General features: G+C 39.8%; 1 protein-coding gene across 1 annotated transcript in view; it reads right to left on the minus strand.

Annotated features, from left to right (window-relative positions):
• Positions 1 to 3224: 3224 nt before the first annotated feature.
• The window catches only part of LOC138755459 (astacin-like metalloendopeptidase), a 159065-nt gene continuing 138602 nt past the window's right edge, over positions 3225 to 23687 (minus strand). Inside the window, exons 11-14 of the mRNA XM_069921495.1 lie at positions 16227 to 16449; positions 16004 to 16119; positions 7640 to 7871; positions 3225 to 3503 (exon numbers count right to left, since the gene is read on the minus strand). Of these exons, the coding sequence (XP_069777596.1) occupies positions 3379 to 3503; positions 7640 to 7871; positions 16004 to 16119; positions 16227 to 16449 (696 nt within the window). The 3' untranslated portion in view covers positions 3225 to 3378. The remainder of the gene's footprint in view (positions 3504 to 7639; positions 7872 to 16003; positions 16120 to 16226; positions 16450 to 23687) is intronic.

A 23687-nucleotide genomic window follows, 5' to 3' on the forward strand; every position in this document is an offset into this window, starting at 1 on the left:
ATGTGGGGAGGACTTGCCCTTGAGGATAGTAGGCCTAGCTCTGAGATATATATCCTATGAGAAACATAGAAAATAGGTGTAGGAGTATGTCATTTGGCCCTTCAAGCCTACACCGCCATTCATTATGATCATGGCTGATCAGTACCCAGTTCCTGCCTTCTCCCCATACCCCCTAATCCCCTTGGCCACAAGGGCCAAATCTAACCTACACTTAAATATTGACAGGGAACTGGCCTCAACTACTTCCTGTGGCAAAGAATTCCACACATTTACCACCCCCTGAGAGAAGAAATTTTTCCTCATCTCAGTCCTAAAAAACTTCCCCCTTATCCTTAAACTGTGACCTCTGGTTCTGGTTTTTCCCAGCATTGGAAATAACCTTCCTGTGTCTAGTCTGTCTAAACCCTTAAGAATTTTATAAGTTTCTATAAGATCTCCCCTAAATCTTCAAAATTCCAAAGAATACAAGTCTAGTCTATCCAATATTTCTTCATATGCGAGTCCCTCCATCCTCAGTATCAGGCTAGTGAACCTTCATCTGTACCCCCTCCAAGGCAAGGATATCCTTCCTCAGATATGAGGCAGTGGTCACTCCAGGTGTGGTCTCACCAAGGCCCTGTACAGCTGCAGCAGGATCTCCCTACTCCTGGACTCAAATCCTCTCGCTATGAACGCCAATATACCATTCGCCCTCCTCATCGCCTGCTGCACCTGCACGCACACTTTCAATGACTGATGCACAGCAACACCCAAGTCTCGCTGCATCTCCCCTTTTCCTAAACACATACCATTTAACTAATAATCCTCTTTCCTGTTCTTACCTCCAAAGTGGATAACCTTGCATTTATCCACATTATACTGCATCTGCCACGTCCCGGCCCACTCGCCTAAACAGGTCTTTCCATTTGAAAAACTAGTCCCAATGATCCTGAAGCTCTCTCAGCTGATAATATCTCTCATCAAACATTTGAATAACATTTATTGCTATTTGCACTCTTGTTTACTCTCATTAAGAGGCATGGGGTAATCAAAAAACTTTCAGGTTCAGCCTTTTAGATCTGAAAATCCCAAGTGCTTTGCAGAACCTCAACTATCTATATAATTCTATTTGTAATAAAATGGACCATCCTAGCTCTTCCTCTTCATTCTGTTAGAATGTCTAAAAACCATTTTCCATGTCCTTCCTTCTCATGGTATCAGTGAGGTAACACATTAATGGCAGAAGAGCTTGTCTCTCTTCCCCAATATCCAAATATTATTGGGCTCCTGTATTTTGTTGCACCCACCTGTGTAGTCTTTTACCTTATGGAGCAAGATTTGATACTACAATTCTTCAAGGAGTCCCAACTTCACTTGGATTTGTCTCTGACTATCACTTTGAGAATGGTGTACTCCAGTGGGATGGTTGCTTTTTGATTTTCTTCTGAGTGGTCACCTAATTTCTCAGAATTCTATGAAGTTGAATGTTTCACATCACATCTAAATCAAATTATAAAATTACCCTTTTGAAAATGGTCACAAAACTGTTTGAAAAGTGTATATTTAAGGTCAACAAATTTGGGTGACTGAAGATTTGAAGGCATCATAAGCTGCATCTGGTTCAGATTGTATTTGAGAATTTTGTCTGGGATTTGTGTTCTAAAATTTGGATTGATCAACTTTAGGCATTACACATACAGTTCAGCACTTGGGTTTTATACCTTCAGTTGAATGAGCTTTTCCAGCAGGTTGCATGCATGACAGACAAGACTGAGGATGAGATTAATGGGATGAATTATCTATTTTAATTTTTTTTTCTAATATATACAAAACAAAATCTGCTGATCTTAAAAAACTGAAAGAACAATATAACATCAAGTAATTGTTATGAAACATGCAATGCTGCTGCTAAACAACACATTTTATGAGATGTTCATGACAATTCTGATACTGAATTTCACATAAATATTATAATAGTCTTACTGGCAGAGCAAGAATTGAACAATGAAAGTGTGTTTATCTCATCAACAAACAAAGAATTACTGGTATGATTCAAAACAATAAAATCTTTGGAGCCAATCACCATTTTCAGTTTGAAGTCAAAAGCCATTTGAGAAAACAGATCTCCATTCTACAGCAGACAACAAATCAAATAATTTAGTCCAGTCTAGAAAGTTAGATGGATTATTGATCACCTGGAAAGTGTGCAGCATGGACAGTGAGTTCCTAAATCACCTTATAATGCACCAGATGGGATAATCAAGCTGGTGTAGAAAAGGGCAGTGCATTTTTGCATCCAAGGTCAAATTGGAGCCAGGCATCAAGATTGGAGTTAAGAAAGTAAGTCAAGGTTGGGAACTGGGAAGTGACCAGGTTTCAGTCTGCATTCTTTGGTTCAGAGGGTTGGTATTGACAAACCATCAGTTGATGGGAGAAGATATCAGGGGAAAGGATTAATAGTGGTGGGGTCAAGGGGGTGGTAGCAATTGGAAATGTTAGTGATCATATCATGGTGAAAGGGTAATTAAATGTGACTTGAAGGAATATTCCTGTTTCGTATAGCTGGTATGTGTTTCCTTAATAGCAATCCTGTTTAGAAATGAAGTTTCAGATTTGTACCTCCAGATGGACAAATGCTTAAGATTTGCCTTTCCCCTTTTGAGACAGAATTTAGATGTCCATACAGCACAGTAACAAGGCCTTTTGGCCCAATTACACCCAATGATTGACACCCCTGGTACATTTTGGATGGTGGGAGGAAACCAGAGCACCCAGAGGAAACCCACGCAGAGATCATAATATTTCCTTACAGATTGTATAAGGAGGAAAAACCCAACACCCAACCCCAACCAACCAATTTTCCCTTGCAACCGCTGCAATCGTGTCTGCCTGTCCCGCATCGGACTGGTCAGCCACAAACGAGCCTGCAGCTGACGTGGACTTTTTACCCCCTCCATAAATCTTCGTCCGCGAAGCCAAGCCAAAGAAGAAGAAGTATGCATGCGTCCTGCTAGACTTGTGGATCTTCAGGTGACCAACCAATGCATTAAACACGCTTAACCTTATGTACATTCTAAAAAAAATTGTATTTTATCATCAATTATTAGAATTACGGAGAACACATAAATAAAATTAAGCAGGAATAACAAACTTCTTTGGATCCTGGGACAAACAATTAATTATATAAATAGAGCATATCTACCACTTTCAGTATTTTTTTTTCTAATTGATTCAATGAGTTAATTGTTTTATAAAAATAGAAGTGATAAATGTCATGAAAGTGTTATATGCTTGTTAATTACTACCTGTGACAATAGATCCAAGTTTGCCTTAAATGGCACATATGTATAATTTTAGTTGATAATTGCATAAAACAAATGGATTTAGAATTTCTAGATTCTAGCAGTTGAGGAAAATGCAGAAATAAAGGACTGCATAAGTCAGTAAGATGTGTGGCACTAATGCTACTGTGTTCTGGTAACTCCCCGCACTTCTGTATGTAGTAACCTGAGGAGGATATTTATCTACAAAAAGAAAGGAAAATAAAAAATTATTAAAAACTCCAACATCCAAATGATAGCGCAGATGTAAGGGAAAATTATTGCCAAAATTTGAAACAAAAATATATTTACTAGAATTTCTTTGTCTTTGATGCTGAGTAGCATGATGAATGATTAGCATGGTGAATGATTAGCATGGTAAATGATTAGTATGGTAAATTGCTGGAGGAATTGAATGAGTCAGGGAGCATCTATGAGTAGAAATGGTTTGTCAACATTTTGGGTTTGGTTCCTTTATTGACACTAAAGTGAAAAGGGATAATATTATGTATTTAAAGGGGGAAAGAACCTGGGGGAGGGGCCAAGAAGGCATGAGAAGTGATAGGTAGAGGGAGAGACCATGGGGGGGGGAGAGTAATTTAAAGAGAAAAAAGTATAGACAAGAAGAGCTGTAAACATTGGAACCAGATGGGGGCTAGGGGGTGAACAAAATGATTTCAAGGAGCAACGATGTCCCCTAACTGAAAGCAATTTATTGGAGGAACATAATGTACTTAAGCAGCATTAATGGGAGAAAAAGAATAGTTAATGTTTCAAGCCAAAATCCTTTAAATGTAGTGGATTAACTTGGGTAAAGAGGTATGGGAGGGTTGGAGTCCCTTACAGAATTGATGAATCAGGTGGAGGTGAAACATGCAGAGAATTAGCAGATGCCAAACAAAGGAAGAGAGGCAAGAAAACCCAAAGGGTCAGGTGGAGGGAGATAAGTCGTACAGGGTGGAGTGGGTGATTGGAGACAAAGGCCTGAACATAATTGGAAGGTGAGAATGATGGTATAAGGTGAGACCAGATGAAACCTAAAGGGAGGTGGGAAGGAAAGGGAGCCGGAGTCTGGTGGGGACACAAAAGTGGAGGGGGATAAAACTAAAGAGGAGGGTGGGGGGCTGGATGGAAAAAGTGACCAAAAGTGGTGGGGGGGGGCAGGGGTTCAAGGGAAGTGCAGATTAGGTGTAGCAGAAGCAAGCAGGGACTTGTTTCCTGAAATTAGGAAATTCTATGTTCATACCCCGACAGAATATGGAGCCATTCCTCTAGTTTACATTGGGCCACACTCTAGCAGTGGAGACAGGTTGATGTGGAATGGAAAGGGGAATTGAAATGGCATGCAGCCAGAGCTCTGGATGGCCACTCTGGACAGAGCATAGATGCTCTGTGAAACATTCTCCCACTGTGCTGCTTGATCTGTTGAGTTCTTCCAGCATTTGTGTTTAACTTCATTTCCAGCAGCCGCAGTACCCTGTATCTCACAAATGCCTGTTAGCCGTGTTCAGAATTCATTCCTTTCAATTACATTTGGTGTCAACAGTATTAGTGCAAAAGGAATATTTGTTCCCATGATGCCTCCATCATTAACAAAATGGACAGAAGTTAAATGTTTGCTTAACTTGAACAACTTGAGTTATATCACTGCCTCAATTATGTCAGCATTAACTGTTAGACACGACGAGTCTATGCAGGCATTGAATCAAGACAGTTTGTTCAGATTGGTGTTTTGCTGAACAACAATATATGGCATTGTAATGGAAGATGGTCAGAGATAATAACTTTGTTCTAATTTATACTTATGAGCTCTGGAAAATTGTAATGCTGGATACTCTACTTGCTTTATCTCTTATAAGGTCTAATAATGCCAGACCTTGATGTACCTACTATTTCACATCACAAAATTTACCACAGTCCATTTAGACTATATTTTTATTACATTTGAAGAGTATCTGATCTTATATGAATTCTATCTTCAATCTTAAAAATGCTTTCAAATTTATTCAGATTTAATTTTATTGGTCTTAAAATCAACATTTGACCTACTTTTCACATACTTGAATGTTATTTCAATCTATCATGGATAAGAAAGAAAAAATGTCTTCATTGCTCACCTCCTCAAATAATCCTGTATCCAGCAACTCCTAATAGGTCAATCTTGTAAGATAATCTCTTACAAGATAACCACTTTCTTATGTTACTCCACACCTATACTCCTCCGTCCACCCCCAAAATTCTTTTTATCACCCTTGGAACAAATTTTCCACCAAATTACTTGACATTCAAATTTCCAACATTGAAAATTATTTAAAAAGTTATAAAGCTGTTCCATAATTCGATTTCCTGCTGTATTTGTGCACAAACTATTTGGTTTAGCTTTAAAATTCCTCAAAGATCCGCAAATGAGCACAGCTGGGTGAGACAATATTCAGTGATCGACTTGATCTGAAGTTGTAGATAATTTTGTGGGCCAGGCCAGATTTAACCTGAAAATATTTGTGAGGAAAGCAATTTGACCCTGGATTTTGTAATATCTTGAAACTTTGTGCAAACATTGGCTGAACTAGATTGTAAGAAAGCACAAGTGATTCCAAACTCCAGACACATTTAGTGCAAATATTAATGCATAGAAACTATGTCTCAGCAGCCTGGTCTGTAGCAATTCAGCACACTCTATTGAACTACACCAATAATGGTCTCTTGTTCAAAAAGTTCTGCTTTTAAAATAAATGTTATAATACCATGCGCTGGGTGGGTCATGCCTCCAGGATGGAGGACCATCACCTTCCCAAGATCGTGTTCTACGGCAAGCTCTCCACTGGCCATCGAGACAGAGGTGCACCAAAGAAGAGGTACAAGGACTGCTTAAAGAAATCTCTTGGTGCCTGCCCCATTGACCACCGCCAGTGGGCTGATCTCGCCTCCCACCGTGCATCTTGGCGCCTCACAGCAACCTCCTTTGAAGAAGACCACAGAGCCCACTGTAATGGAGGGTTAAAACCATGTGCTCAGATGATTCCTTGCTTATGTGAAACTGACAACACTGGGGCCACACTCAGGTCACCTTACTTTCAGAATTAGCAGATGTAATTAAACTCAGCCATGGGGATTTATCTGAAGATACACTTTGAAATGGAATTCCACCTTGAGGCCCAGGGAAAGCAGTTGTCAAATACGAGACTCTGAAATTGACATATTGGTCACAACTGTCTTGCTCAAGAAGTTTTAATGAGTCCTTGTATCTACGAGATAAACCAGGAAATCATAGCATCCTGGTTCCATAATAATCAATCTTCTAAATTGTAGAATAGTATGCTCAGCTTTGATTTTGACTGACAAATGTTAGAAGGAGTGGGTGCATGATTAATTGTTCTTTCCTAAATGCAGGATGGCACGGTATTGCTAAAGCCTTAGAAGTTTCAATAAGTCTTTGTATCTACGAGATAAACCAGGATATCATAGCATCCTGCTCCATAATAATTAATCTTCTAAATTGTAGAATAGTATGCTCAGCTTTGATTTTGACTGACAAATGTTAGAGGGAGTGGGTGCATGATTAATTGTTTTTGGGGTATAAAAGTCTGTGGTCCTGCTGCTGAAGTTTAGACTCTCCGAGGGATGGGAACATCCCTTGTCAAGAAGGAAGAACAGCTAGAGTCCGAGCAACGTCCCAGTCGGGGGAGGTGAAGGAGCTGCTACCGGTGCCCCGGCAGCCTACTACAAGTGTGCCGTCATTGCCTCGCTTCGGCAGTTGGGACCAGTCCAGGCGTTGTTAAGTATGATTAGGCAGGCTTGCATATTGTAGTTTGAAACCTGCTTTATATTTGTAATAAACATTTGTGTAGACTGAACTGCTCTCGGTGTGTGTCTCTATTTTCTTTCGGTAGCTCAAACACTGTGACCAATCTAAAACGAACAAAGTGAAAGGTACAAGTTTACCCAAGACACCCACCTCACTGACAAAAGACAAAGGAGGAAAAACCCAACACCCAACCCCAACCCACCAATTTTCCCTTGCAACCGCTGCAACCGTGTCTGCCTGTCCCACATCGGACTTGTCAGTCACCAACGACCCTGCAGCAGACGTGGACCTACCCCTCCATAAATCTTCATCCATGAGGCCAAGCCAAAGAAGAAGAAAAGGAAAGATAATACCATGTAACAAATCTATCCTTTCTTATGTTGATTTAAAATTAGCTTTGAGGTTCTCATTTCCCAGCTGAATGATCTGATGTCAGTATATTAAATAGGTTTTTGAAAACTCAAATATGCTCAAGGTTCTATTCCGATCCTGTAAGAAAAAGATTTTTGCAGTTTATGTGTTTTTCACTACTTACTTATAATAGATTTGTATTCAGCTGAAAATCCCCATCCAAGGTTTGACACTAGATGAGACAATTCTAGCACAAGTGTCCGTCCAGTTGTGGTAAAAATGATTGGCTCAAATATATTTCCACAATATTTTCCAAAAAGTGTAGGTGGACTTGCAGCAGCATTATGGATGGCCAAGTAGTCTTTTGTACAGTTTTCACTTTTGCTTAAATGTACCTTAGATAATTTGAAGACTATCTGTAATATAATGTCATGATAAAAATATTTTTGGCAGTTTAAAATAGAAATTTTCAAAAGATTATCTTGAGCTCACCATCTTAAGTAAAAATTTGTACATGATATCATGTTTGGAACACATTATACTGATAATAAATCAACAAACCGATACAAAACAAGCTTTATTATTACCTTCTAGTACGGGGTGGGCAACCTTATTTTAAAAGCTCACATTCCACTTTAAGTTTTTCCTATGTCATAAATGCTCCGTGATTAGTAAGGGATTACTTAAGGTGGTATGTGGGTGAAAAGAACAAGTTTGAAAACCACTGTTTTAATCGTCCCTAATGGACTCATTATGTGCAGGGTTTCATAACTCCAAAGGAAATGGGCCAATGACAATTTTTTTTTCAAGCAAAATATTTCAGTAACAATTAGGTCTAGAGCAGTGATTCTCAACCTCCCTTCCCACTCACGTACCACCTTAAGCAATCACTGACCAATCATAGAGCACTGATGACATAGGGATTACTTAAGGTGGAATATGAATTTAAAAAAAAAAAGGTTGCCCACCCCTATTCTGGTATAAATGCCACTGTAACTGCACTGCAAGTTTCATGTATAAATCAAATTTAACTTAAAAGTTTATGCAAATGTATGCAATCATTCAATCCAAACGAATTTGGTGAATTTCATATGAGTACAGACACTACTATTGGTGCTATTAGTTATTGGATATCTAAAAAAGCATTGCTGATATCCAGTGGGTGAAGAGATATCACAGGCATGTTTACATTATCTGATTTTTAAATCAAGTTTATTGTCATCTGATTGTATAAGTACAATCCAACGAAACAGCATTCACCGGTCTTTAGCACAATAGATGGAGACACACAACCAGACATAACACACATACAAACAAATACATGCAGGACAAGTATTAAATATATTGTTTCATGAATATGAGAGTCTGGGATGGTTAGTAAGCAGTTCCTTTTGTCATTCAGAATTCTCATGTGGGAAGAATTTAACTGTGCCATTTGACATTGAGCTACTTGGACTTCACAATGGACAATGGAACAGTAAGTAAAAAGGTCCATGCCTCTCAATTTTTATCACCTGTGTTAAGAGCCCAGAGGACCCCAAAACCCAGCAGCGATATTCACCAAGACAAATGGTTACTTAAACAAAAGTTGCTTTTAATTAGCTTTAAACATAACAATAGAAACAAACTTTAACTTATCTATAATTAACTTACTTAACCCCCTTCTAATTGTAATGTGTGTGTCAGTTCAGAAAAGTTCTTTGGTTCACAGTCCATCTCGGTTCTCATTCCTCCAAATTCACTGGCTGCAGTCAATTCTTATACTGTGTACAGAATTGAACATGTATAAAGTTCACCAGGCTTTGGTGCTCGAAAGGTAAATGGTTACCGCTCAGGAAGGTTCTTGTTGGTTTTCAGAGAGATGTGTTGTTCCAGGACATCCTCAACTGATGTACTTCCCTCAGTCACCTCAGTGTCTTGCTGACGAAACTTGCCCCATCAGGGTTCTCCAGATGATAACCTCTTTCTTTCAGGTCACCACAGAGTTCCTTTTTGTTTCACTTATTCCAAGTGAAACATTAGACAGCCAGTCCTCTCCTCTTGCATGAACCACAAGGGCTGAGACTAGGCTGTCTGCCAAAAGCTTGCCAGCAAGCTCTTATTGGTTGTAACAATGTCAAGTGCTGTCTCTCTCTCTCTCTCTCTCTCTCTCTCTCTCTCTCTCTCTCTCTCTCTCTCTCTCTCTCTCTCTCACTCTGAGACTGAGACAGCCTGTTTGACTCTCTCTGCTTGCAAAAACCACATGACTCTCTTCTGTAGACAATAGGGCACCAGCCTGCTCTTTCATCTGTTGCTTTTGGGTAAACAAGCACTCTTCAAAGCTCCTGCAAAAAGGTGTGAGAAGTCACGATGTCTCCTCTGTTGCTTTAAAGACAATAGTCCATTTATTTCATAACATCAGTCCAATTAACACCTACTTGTGAAGTCTCCATAGGTATTTCAAATAAAATCTGTTCTAAAGTGTTTGTATGTAACCTACTCTAACCTTTCCCAATTTATCTCCCAAAAATATTTCTATATACTCCATCACACCCATCTATTTCCATTTTCAGTTATGTCTGCCTTGTAAAACCCTTCATCATCTTTAAAACTTTGATTCAGACTATCTCTAAGTCACAAATGGGTGCATTGAGGACCACTCCAGTTAATGAGCTCAAGAAAAAGAATGAAATTTAATTATTTATTGTCACATGCACTGAGATACAGTGAAAAGATTCATTTTGTGTGCTATCCAGACAGATCAAACAATATTTAGGTACAGCAGGCTGTGCAATAAAAAATTCTAGTGTGACAGTAAGTCAAAGAGTGCGGGGTAAACTGCTATAAAGATTAAGTGTAGGATATAGAGAAAAGTACAGTTAAAACAGTGGAAATGCATCATATTTTACTATTTAAGAGTCAGAGAATAACAAGAAACAGATTGTCCTTGAATCTGGAGATTTGTGTCAGGAAACACTCAACAACATAATCAAGCACATTATCTAGTAAAGTCGATTGACGATATCCTACCATGTCTGAGCAGGGTGAAGTTCATTAGTGTAATGCATACCAAGAGCATTTTGAGTTTGATAGTGGGAGTTCAGTAGTGAAGACTAAGGAAAAATCTATTAATTTTCTGTTTTGATGGAAATAAGCAACCTGTTCAATAACATTTTAGCCATCACACAGGCTTAGTTTGCAAGATATGTTGTTCCAGATAAGGTTATCACAGATCATAGTCAAAAATTCACTTCAGATAAGTTTGCAGCTATGTGGAAATTCTCTCAAGTGACATCACCACACAATTTTCTGAAGGCTATAGGAACATTTTGTGCCTTTTATGAAGTTCAATTTTATTATCGTCTGACTGTACATATACAACCGTCTGACTGTACATATACAACCCAACAAAACAGTGGTTCTCCGGACAATGATGCACACTCTTTCACAGACAATACACAGTAAATAATAATCACATATATACATTTATAATATAATTTTAAATAAATATATATATTAATATTTTGGCAAGAAACAAGATACTGTTCATCAATCTCACAGCCTGCAGGAAGAAGCTATTTGCCAGCCTGGCAGTTTGATGCCCCTGTTCTTCCTTCTTTTTGGTAGTGTGTCAAAGTATGCGCTGCTGCGCCTTCCTGACTAATGAGTCATCCTTTATTTGTGCACCAAGGATCTTTGTGCTTTCCGTGATGGAAACCTAATGATCCACCTTCATTCTCTGGAAGTCCATAATCAACTCCTTTATCTTGTGCATGTTGAGACTCAGGTTATTGTTCTTGCATCATTTTATGAGGCTTCCAAACTCCTTTCTATAAGCTGACACACCATTGTTGCCGATAAGGGTCCACGACTGTTGTATCATTTACAAACTTGATGATTCTGTTTCTAGTGAATATGACAGTGCAGTTGTAAGTCAGTAGCATGAACAGCAATGGGCTGAGCACACAACCCTGAGGTACACCAGTGTTCAGCATAATGGGACTTGAGATTTTGCTACCAACTTGGATTGTCTGGTCTTTCGGTCAAGAAGTCTAGAATACAGTTTCAGGGAGGGGTGTTAATTCCCTGTGAGGACAGTTTATACCCCAGCCTCTGAGGTATGATAGTGTTGAATGCTGAGTGAAGTCAATGAACAACAGCCTGACGGATGAGGCATCATTTTCTAGGTGGGTCAGGATGGAGTGGAGGTTCAAGGCTATAGCTGTTTTAACAGTAGGCAAATTGGAATGGGTTGAATGTTGCTGGATGGTGCGATTTGAAACGTTCTATTACCAGTTGTTCAAAACACTTCATGATCGTTAAGGTTCTTGCCACTGTACGGTAATCATTCAGTCCAGTTACCGACACTCTCTTAGGCACTGGAATGATAGTGGCTGCCTTTAATCATGTGGGGACAATGGACTCCTATAGTGAGATGCTGAAGATGTCTATTAGGACCTCCAACAGCTAGGCCACACAGTCCTTCAGCACCTGACCAAGTATGTTATCTGGTCCTGCTGTTTTGCATGGGTTCACCCTGGATAGGATCCTTTTCACCTCAGCCATGGCTATACAAGGGGAGACAAGGGTTTCTTCGGTCTCATATTGTTTTTCTCATCAAACAGTGGGTTGAAAGTATTTAACCTGTCAGAAAGTGAATAGGTTGGTGTTGTTGGCATTGCTGCTGAGTGCAGTGAAAAACTTTGACACCATATTCTTTGTAGATATTTAATAGCTGCATGGTCTCCAATTTTAGCATTAATCAACTAAAAACACTAATCATTTTGATTGATTTTCTTCAATATTATGGATAACATCAAGCAGAATTAAGATTTCTTATAAATGACTTTTCAGCAGAAATTTATTATGCACTAAGGATTATTACAAATATTCATTAACTATCCACCTTTGTATTTGCTGTCTTTTTTCAATTCAGTTAAGTTAACTTTTGTTAACAAATATCTGTTTGGCTGAAGCAAGAACTTTTGTACCTATGTACATTGTACAATGTGCACAATAAACTAATTTTCATTATTATCAATACATCTTGATAAAAAGTCAAGAATCCCTTTGTTGAGTTACACCATTGACAGGAAGCTTAAATAAGTTCACCAATGTCAAAACGTTAATGCAATAGATGTGTAGTCACTCAATACTTGTTTATAATGTGAATGGCTTAAAAATACACTGGGATTCATGCCATAGCCTGGATAGACAGGTTGCACATTTAACATGCTCCAGAACAAAATGATACCTTTGGTTGGTATACCTCTTACTGGAGATAGTTTTTCCAAAGTTCAAATTCAAAGTTCAGATTTATTGTCAGAGTACATACGTGACATCACATACAACCCTGAGATTTTTTTTCTGCAGGCCAGGCAGAATTACCACTTATTGGTAGTGTAAAAAACTCTACTCAAGAAGATACGTATACATATAAACAAAGAAATGTAAACAAAATGACTGTGTAATACAAAGAGAAAAAAAATCAATAAAGTACAGAACTAAAGTAAATCACAAAATTCTGTAGACCTCATGGTTGAAGTAAAATAACACAAAATGCTGGAGAAGTTCAGCAGGTCAAACAGTGCCTTTTATGTAGCAAAGAGACATAATCAATGTTTTGGACTTAAGGCCTTCATCAAAGCATGAGAAAATGCCGGCAGGCATCTAAACAAAAGAGTGGGTCGGGGAAGCAAAGGCAGGAGATGATAGGAGGAGAAAGGAGGGAGGGGACAGCAGCAATTAGGGAGAGGAGGGGTGGCTGGGTGGGTGGAAGAAATGAAAAGATAGGAAAGGGTGAGGGGAAAGAAAGGGCAAGCAGGGTTTAATGGAAAGCAGTAAATGCTAATGCCATCTGGATGGCGGGTGCCCAGCCAGAAAATGAGGTGTTGTTCCTCCAATCTGCAGGTGGTCAGGGTGGGACAGTACATAAGGCCATGGACAGACATGTGAGTGCAGGAGTGTGACTTGGAATTGAAATGGTCATTGTGGTTGCGAACAGAGTGGAGGTGCTGAGAGAAGCGATCTCCCAGTCTGCGACTAGTCGCTCTCTGATACAGATTGGAGGAACAATATGCTAGCCACATAGCATTAACACTGACTTTACTGCGTTCCATTAAATCTGCTTGCCTTTTCTTTCCTCCCTCCCTCTTTTCCTGTCTTTCCAGTTCATCCTCCTATCCAGCCATCCCTCCTCCCCCTCATTGCTGCTGTCCCCTCCCTCCTTTCTCCACCTATTATCTCCCACCTTTGCCACCCCCTCCCCCATTCTTTTGTTCAGACACCTGCTGGCATTTTCTCATACTTTGATGAAGGGCTCAAGCCCAAAACGTCAGTTCTGTATCTTTCCCTTTGCTACATAAAGACACTGTTTGACCTGCTGAGCTTCTCCAGCATTTTGTGCTTTTTAAGTGTAAAAATAAGAGTCCTTAAATGAGTCCCTGATTGAGTTTGTTGTTGAGGAGTCTGATGGTGGAGGGGGAGCAGCTGTTTCTGAACCTGATGATGGTGCAAGTCTTGTGGTACCGTTAACCTCTTTCCTGATGGCAGCAGCAAAAACGAGCATGTGCTGGGTGATGCTGGTTCCTTGATGATTGCTGCTGCTCTCCGATGGCAGTGTTCCCTGTAGATGTTCTCGATGGTGGGGAGGCCTGTGATGTCTACTACCTTTTGGAGGGCTTTATGCTCAGGGATATTGATGTCCCCGTATCAGACCATGATACGGCCTGTTAGCACACTTTCCTCCAAACATCTGTGGAAATTTGCCATGGTTTCCAATGTCATGCCAAATCTCTGCAAACTCCTGAGGAAATAGAGGCGCTGATATACTTTCTTCATGATGCCATTAGTGTGTTGGGTCCGGGAAGGATCCTCCAAGATAATGACTCCAAAGAACTTAAATTTGCTCATTCTCTCCACCTCTAATCCCCCAATGATCACTGGATCGTACGCCTCTGACTTTCCCTTCCTGTTCAATCAGCTCCTTAGGTTTGGTGACATTGAGTGCAAGGTTGTTGTTGGTGCACCAGTCAGGCAGGTTTTCAATCTCCCTCCTATATGCTGACTCATCGCCCTTTTCTATGCAATCCACTGCCATGGGATCATCAGTGAATTTGTAAATGATGTTGTTGTCATACTGGGCCACACAGTCATAGGTGTAAAGTGCGTAGAGCAGAGGGTTAAGAACACAGCCGTGTGGTGATCTGGAGGAGATGCTCTTATCAGTCCTCACTGATTGTGGTCTGGAGATGAGGCTTAGGACTTGGAGTTTGCTGATCAATTTTGAGGGAATGGTGCTGCTGAATGCTGAATTGTAGTCGATAAAGAACATCCTGAGGTATGCATCTTTGCTGTCTTGACATTCCAGGGCTTTGTGTTGAGCCAGTGAGATGGCATCTGCTGTCGGCACGTTGCTATAGTAGGCAAATTGGAACGAATCTATGTCGTCGCTCAAACAGGAGCTAATATGCTTCAAAACCAGCTTTTCAAAACATTTCAGATCAGATTTATTATCAGAGTACGTACATGACAGCACGGTTAGCATAGCCATTAGTGCAAAGCTGTTACAGTGTCAGTGATCGGGACCAGGGTTCGAATCCTGAGCTGACTGTGTCCCTGTGTCTGCGTAGATTTTCCTTGGGGGTTCCGGTTTCCTCCCACTGTTCAAAATGTACCAGGGGTAATAGGTTAATTGGGTGGCAAGGGCTTGTGGGCTAAAATGGCCTGTTACCGAGCTGTATATCAAAATTTAAACATTTAAACCTGAGATTCTTTTTCCTGCCGGTGAGGTAGAATTACCACTTATTTTGGTAGTGCAAAAAAAAAACTGTACACAACATGAACATATAAACAAATAAAGGAATGTAAACAAACTGATTGTGCAATACAGAGAGAAAATAAATCACTAAAGTGCAAAGTAAAAGTCCTTAAATGAGTCCCTGGTTGAGTTTGTTGTTGAGGAGTCTGATGGTGGAGGGGGAGCAGCTGTTGCTGAACCTGGTGGTGAGAGTTTTGTGGCACCGAGACCTCTTTCATGCAGTAAGAACAAAGTGTGTGCTGGGTGATGTGGATCCTTGATGATTGCTGCTGCTCTTCGACGGCAGCGTTTCCCTGTAGATATTCTCGATGATGGGGAGTGTTTTATGGTCAAGGGAATTGGTGTCCGCATACCAGACTGTGATGCAGCTAGTCATCACTGCGGATGTGAGTGCCTCTGATCAATAATCATTTAGGCAAGTTACCACACTTGTCTTGGGGACTGGAATGATTCCAAGGTTCACAGGGTAACTTACTGTTTAGCCAAGGGGATGTTAAAGGAGCTTCAGCAACACTCCAAAAAAATGTCACATGAAAAATTATAACTAAAAGGGAATTCAGTATAACTCAAAATTCACATGAAATTATTTGACATTGATATAATTAAGGATTCATAAATTCAAAACAGGTGTCAGCATATTTTCCAAGTCTACAGTGCTCTTTTAAACTTTGGGTTTTATAAAACATTGATAATTTTAGCATAAATTCAGATACTGTAAAGTAGAGTTGCTTTTGTACTTTACATACATACCTTAAATGATCTGGGTACTAGCACGGCCCACCAACATCTTGTCACTGAATTATCTTTTTTCCAAGCTCTAAAATCAATATGACCCCTTTTGCGTGTTAATGTATCACCACATTCAACTTGAAGAGAAAATAATAATTATTGGGGTACATAGAAAAAGATATAGTCAATCAAATAACTATATAATATATATATATATATATATAGAGCCAAATGAGAATATTACCAAATTGAAAATTTGCACTGAACCCAAATGCTCTCTGTGAGGGTGAAGAAAAAAATTCAACCAATAAAGATGGTCCAGATGAAACTACTGCTGTATTCTCTGCTCCACAATTAGGTCCATCAAGGACAGGAGACAATAAATTGTTACCATCATAAATTACTATGTGATCAGAGAAACAGTTTATGAACTGTTCTACTTGAAATGTAGTAAATTGTAAGTAAATCTGTGAAAAGTATAAAATTAGAAGTTATTAAAAATGCTATAATTCAATATATTGCAACAGAACAATAAAACAATAAGCAGAATTAAATGAGCAACCTTTTAAAGAAGAAATGCTAAGATATCTTTTAAAGAAGAAATGCTAAGATATCTTTTAAAGAAGAAATGCTAAGATATCTTTATCATTGGAAGTTTTGTGTCTTCAATTGTCTGAAGTTAAAATCTAATTGGAAAGTCAGGCTTGTTCAGTTGTTCTGGCCTTTCAAACAAAATTCTCTTCTTCACTTGTCTGATTGGGTGTAACTAAGATAATACAAAAGTTCACATGAAACAACACAAAGCAGGCACTTTGTCAATCCATCTTCTAAGTCAGGATTTGCTCTGTCACCAGTAGTAGAGTGTGTACTATTTATACAATACACTACTGTTGTGAGCCCAGAGGACACCAAAACTCAGCAGCAATAGAAATTCACCAAGATGAATGGTTTCTTAAACAAAAGTTACTTTTAATTATCTTTCAACATGAAAACAGGATCAAACTTTAACTTATTACTATTAAATTAACCTAACTTAACCCTCTTCTAATTTTAAGCACATGTGTATATAAGTTCAGAAAAGTTCTTAGGTTCACAGTCCAATCTCACTTCTCATTCCTCCAAGTTCACTGGTTGCCGGCAATTCTTTTACTGTGCACAGAATTTAACATTTATCAAATTCACCAGGCTTTGGTTACCACTTAGGAAGGTTTTCAGAGAGAGATTTGTTGCTCGTTGAACACCCACAACTGATTCCTTCCGATCAGCCACTTCAGTGTCTTGCCGAAGAAACTTGCCCCATCAGGTTTTTCCAGGTGATAACCTCTTTCTTTCAGGTCACCTTTTCTGTTTCCCTTATTTCAAGTGAAACATTATACAGCCAGCCATCTCCTCTTGTATAAGGGCTTTGACCAGGCTGAACTAAGAACCAAAATGGGGTTTTTCCCCAAGCTTGCCAGCTTGTCTTGTTCCAGTCCCAGCTGCTGCTGTGGAACTGTAGAATCGAATTCTCTCTCTCTCTCTCACGCACAGAGAAAACCACATGACCCTCTTAGAACAGCCAACTGCACTCAGACAGATTGTGGCTCTGGACCCAATCTTCTAAATTCATTCATCTGGTGCTTTCCAAAACAATAATCCATTACTCCACAGCATGTCCAATTAACACCTACTTATGAAGTCCTTATAGCCATGCTTCAAAGTTTTTGCAAAGGCACTTGGAGCCCGGGCTGTCTGGCTTGAGCAGAGCTCCAGTATTTTAAATGAGATCTGTTTTGAAGTGTTTGCATCTGTATGTGACCTAAACTAAAATACCTGTCACAATTCCTCTCCTTTAAAACATATCTATACATATCTATACCACAACAATAACCTTGGGCTCATATTGAGACATTAAGCACCTTGTATTTCATGAAGAGTTTAGGGCATTCCAAAGAGAAAGGGTAAATAATTATTATAATCAGAGAATGTAGTCCACATTAGTACTAATGACATTGCTGAGGGAGGAGCTTCTGCAAAAAAAATTCAGGGACAAGGTCACAGATTCTCTAAAATTGTAATCTTTTGCCAACACATGCAGTGTGCAAGGAAGTGGAAGGATAATTCAGATGTCTGTATGGCTACAGAGATGGCACAGGAAAGAGGGGTTTGATTTTTTGTGAAAGGCTTGGACTGCATGAGTTAGAAACCTTGCACCTAAATTGAAGAGCTTCAACATCCTTTTTGGATAAAGAGAGAACACAAAATCTGCAAAATCGCCTACCCTTATTAGTGTAATATGATCAAATTTATTGAATTTTTCAAAGAGATAACAAAATGTATTGATGAAGCTAGAATGATTGATGTCATCCAGATGGACCAGTGAAGATCTCACATGGGAAAAGTGTTAGCATTTATGAGATTCTAGTTAAGTGGTAAATTGGAAGCAAAACTGGATTGATAATAGAAGGCAGAGTGATGATGTGTGAATGGAAGCCTGTAACCAGTGATGTACCAAGGGATTGGTGCTGGGACCCTTTCTGATTGTAATATATATTAACTATTTGGATATGAATGTAGGTATACAGATGATACAGAAATTGATAATGTTAACCATGAGGAGAGTAGTTGTAGGATACAACCAATCATTGATTAGGTGCTAGAAAGAGCAAAGCATTGTTGATGGAATTTAATCCAGATAAGTGCAAAGTGATGCACTTTGGTAGCACTAATAAGGGTAGGACAGACAATGAATGAATGGTATGGTTCTTAGGAGTATTGAAGAATGGTGGACCAGTCCAAGGATCTCTAAAAATGCCTCCACAGATAGATATGATGAAAAAGGCATATAAGATATTTGTCTTCATTGGCTGTTTCAATGAATACAAGACCAGGACGGTAATGGTACAACTTTAAAAGACATTGGTTAGGCAACAGATGGAGTGCTGTACACAATTCTATCATCACACTATAGGAAGAAAATGATTACACTAGAGGGTGCAGATGAGATTCATAAGGATGTTGCCTGTGATGGATATCGTGGGTCAAAGCACCTGTTTACCCCATTGACCCATGATTACATCATGAGGTTGAGCTCCAACAGTGTAATCAAGTGTGCAGATGACAAAACAATAGCTCGCCTCATCAGCAGAAATGGTGGGTCGCACTACAAAAAAGAGGTGGAAAATCTTGTGAAATGAGCAAGAGTAATAAATAATCTGTGTCTCAAAGTGGACAAGATGAAGGAGATGATCATGGACTTCAGGAGGACCAGGAATGACCACCCTTGTCTGCGTATCAACAACTCTGTAGTAGAGAGAGTGGAGAACACCAAGTTTCTTGGAGTTCTCTTTACGAGCGACACTCAACATCTCTTCACATCAGGAAGGTGCAACAGTGACTGTACTTCCTGAGAAAACTGAAGCGGGCAAGGGTACCGGCCACCATTATGTCAACCTTCTATAGGAGGTCTATTGAGAATGAAGAGGAGGATATGTTGTAGGCTGGTTGACAAGGGGAATTCTGTTGCATGTGGGGTGGAGGGGTCCAGGGCAGATGTGCGGGAAATGGGAGGATATGCAGGTGAGGGTCAAGTTGATTGTGCTAGAGGGAAGGACATGTTGTTTAAAGAAGGAGGACATCCTGGTGCAAGGGTACGAGATATCATAAATCGGGTCCAAAATATTCTGAGGAGAGGAATATTTGTCTTGGTACATGTGGGTAGAAATGACATTGTCAAAAAAAGGGAGGAGGTAATGAAAAGGGATTACAGTGAGCTGGGACGAAAGCTGAAAGACAGGAACGCTAGGGTGGTGATCTCGGGATTACTACCTGTTCCAAATGCAAGTGATGAAAAGAATGTAAGGATAAGGAAAATAAACATGTGGCTGAGGGGCTGGTGTACAAGGCAAGGATTTGGGTTCTTGGATCATTGGGATCTCTTTTGGGGAAGGCATGATCTTTACAAGAGGGACGGGTTGCACCTAAATCCAAAAGGTGTTAACATTTTGGCAAGTATGTTTGGTACAGCAGTGGGGCAAAGTTTAAACTAATTTGGCAGAGGTATGGGAACCAGAGTGATAGGGAAAAGGGTAGGGAAGATAAAGTAATGGCCAGGAAAAGTAAAATAGGAAAAGTAATGTTGGGAGGAGAAAGTAAAAAATCAGACGGTGCAGTGAGTTTTCGGGTCAATGATAGTGTTAAGAAAATTACAAAGAAAAATAGTGGGCAGAAAAATCAAAAAAGGTTACAGAAGTCACTAGATATTAAAAGGACAAAGAGCATAAGGGCACTTTATCTGAATGCCCACAGTATTAGAAATAAGGTTAGTGAACTTGAGGCGCAAATCGGTACCCCTGCCTATGATTTGGTAGCCATCACGGAAACATGGCTACAAGGTGACCCTAAATGGGAATTAAACTTTCAAGGGTATCAGGTGGTGCAAAGAGATAGACAGGATGGTAAGGGAGGTGGAGTTGCACTCTTAATCAAAGATGAGCTCCAGGCAGTAGTGAGGGATGATATAAGATCTAAAGAGCATAATGTTGAGTCCATTTGGGTAGAGATAAAGAATAACAAAGGGAAAAAATTATTGGTGGGTGTTATCTATCGCCCACCAAATAACAATAGTTTAGTGGCACAGGAAATAAATAGAGAGATAAGTGAGGCATGTAATAATGATACGGCAGTAGTCATGGGGGACTTTAACTTCCACATAGATTGGGAAAATCAAGTTGGTCGTGGGAGTCTGGAAGAGGACTTCATAGAATGCATCCGCGATAGCTTTCTTGAGCAGTATGTTAAGGAACCGACAAGAGAAAATGCTCTCCTGGATCTAGAGTTGTGCAATGAGATAGGTAGAGTAAATGATGTAATAGTCAGAGACCATCTGGGAAATAGCGATCATAGTATGATTGAATTTCTCATTCAGATGGAAGGGGAAATAGTTAGATCTAAAACTAATATATTATCCTTAAACAGGGGTGACTACCATAGGATGAGGGAGGAACTGGGCAGAGTGGACTGGGAGCACAGGCTAATTGATGAAACAGTTGAGGAACAGTGGAAGATTTTCAAAGAAATATTTTGTAATGCTCAACAAAAATATATTCCGGTCAGGAAAAAGGGCAGCAAGGGAGGGAAAAATCAACCGTGGTTAACAAAGGAAATAAAGGAGAGTATAAAATTGAAGGCGCAGGTGTACAAAGCTGCAAAGAGCAGTGGGAAACTGGAAGATTGGGATAACTTTAAGAGACAACAAGGGGTTACAACGCGGGTAATAAGAAATGGGAAAAAGGATTATGAAAGTAAATTGGCACAAAATATAAAAACAGAAAGCAAAAAATTTTATAAATATATAAAATGGAAGAAGGTGGCCAGAGTTAACATAGGACCCTTGGAGGATGAGAAAGGAAAACTGGTAGCAAAAAATGAGGAAATGGCTGAGGCATTAAACAAATATTTTGTGTCAGTCTTCATGGTGGAAGACACGTCCAGCATGCCCAAGTGCAGAGTTAAGGATACAAATGTTGGGGAGGGCGTTGATAAAATAGTTGTTACAAAGGAAGTAGTGATGGAGAAACTAATGGGACTAAAGCCAGACAAATCACCTGGTCCTGATGATATGCATCCAAGGGTTCTGAAGGAAATGGCAGTTTGGTACAGCAGTGGGGCAAAGTTTAAACTAATTGCATTGGTGGTCATATACCAAAATTCCTTGGATTCTGGGCAGGTCCTGGCAGACTAGAAGACAGCAAATGTCACGCCACATTTTAAGAAGGGATGTAGGCAGAAGACTGGAAATTATCGGCCAATTAGCTTAACGTCTGTAGTTGGAAAAATGCTTGAAGCCGTCATTAAAGATGAAATAGTGAAACTTTTGGAACATAAGGGTTCAACCAGGCAGACGCAGCATGGTTTTAGAAAGGGAAGATCTTGTTTAACAAACTTGTTAGGATTCTTTGAGGATATAATGGATAGAAGGGAACAGGTTGATATTGTATATTTGGATTTCCAGAAAGCGTTTGATAAGGTGCTGCACAAGAGACTTATCAGTAAGTTACACCAAAGTGGAGTGTGGGGAAGTATATTGGACTGGATTGAAAATTGGTTGTCTGACAGGAGGCAGAGAGTCGGTATAAATGGGAGTTTTTCAGGTTGGCAGAGAGTGGTAAGTGGGGTGCTGCAAGGGTCGGTGGTAGGCCCACAACTGTTCATCATTTACATTGATGACTTGGAGGAGGGGACAAAATGTGGTGTAGCCAAGTTTGCCGATGACACCAAATTGAGTGGAAGAGCAAATTATAATGAGGATATGGAGAGTCTGCAGAGGGATATAGTTAAGCTGGACGAGTGGGCAAAGATTTGACAGATGGAGTACAATGTTAGTAAGTGTGAAGTTATCAACTTTGGCAAGAAAAATAAAAGTGCTGAATATTATTTAAAGGGTGAAAAACTAAAGCATGCTCTTGTGCAGAGGGACTTGGGAGTGCTTGTGCATGAATTGCAAAAAGTTAGGTTGCAGGTGCAGCAGGTTATTAAGAAGCAAATGGAATGTTGGCCTTCATCGCTAGAGGAATTGAATTCAGGAGTAGGGAGGTAATGTTGCAACTGTACAAAGTACTGGTGAGACTGCACCTGGAGTACTGTGTCCAGTTCTGGTCTCCATATTTGAGGAAGGATATACTGGCTTTGGAGACGGTCTAGAGGAGGTTTACTAGGTTGATCCCAGGGATTGAGGGGTTGACTTATGATGAAAGATTAAATCATCTAGGATTGTATTCGCTCAAGTTCAGAAGAATGAGAGGAGATCTTATAGAAACATATAGGATTATGAAGGGTATGGATAGGAGAGATGTAGGAAGGTTTTTTGAGCTGGCCGGGGAAACTAAAACCAGAGAACACAGTCTCAAGATTCAGGGGAGTAGATTTAGGACAGAGATGAGGAAAAATAGTTTTTCCCAGAGAGTAGTGAATGTTTGGAATTCTCTAACCAGGGAAGTGGTTGAGGCTGCTTCATTAAACATATTTAAAATTCGGTTAGATAAATTTTTACATGATAGAGGAATTAGGGGATATGGGGAGAAGGCAGGTAGGTGGAGTTAGGTCATAAATTAGATCAGCCATGATCGTATTGAATGGCGGAGCAGGCTCGATGGGCTATGTTTGGCCTACTCCTGTTCCTATGTTCCCATGTTCCTATCTGGCATGGAAAACCTTGTCCTGGGAGCAGCTGTGATGGAAACGGAGGAATTGTGAGAAAGGAATGGAATCCTTACAGGGGACAGGGTGTGAAGAGGTGTAGTCGAGGTAGCTCTAGGATTTGATGGGTTTGTCGAAGATATCTTGAGAGATGGAGACAGAGAGCCTGAGAAAAGGGAGCATGTTGCTAGAGATGGATCAAGTGAATTTGGAAGTTGGCAACAAAGTGGATAAAGTCGATGAGCTCATCATGGGTGCATGAGGCAGCACCAAAGCAGTCATCGATGTAGAAGAGGAAGAGTTGAGGGGCCTTGCCTGTGTAGGCTTGGAGCACGGATTGCTCTATGTAGCCAACAAAAAGACAGGCATAGCTGCGACCCTTGCGGGTACCATGGCTACCCCTTTAGCTTGAGTTAAATTTATTAAATTTATTTGTAATTTAATTTGAGGTAATTATATTTTTTAATTGTTTTTTGACCCGGTATGCTATGACACTTCCTTAATTTAATGTAACCCTTTGATTAAACCA

Source organism: Narcine bancroftii, chromosome 1, assembly GCF_036971445.1.
Source record: "Narcine bancroftii isolate sNarBan1 chromosome 1, sNarBan1.hap1, whole genome shotgun sequence".
Lineage (NCBI taxonomy): Eukaryota > Metazoa > Chordata > Chondrichthyes > Torpediniformes > Narcinidae > Narcine > Narcine bancroftii.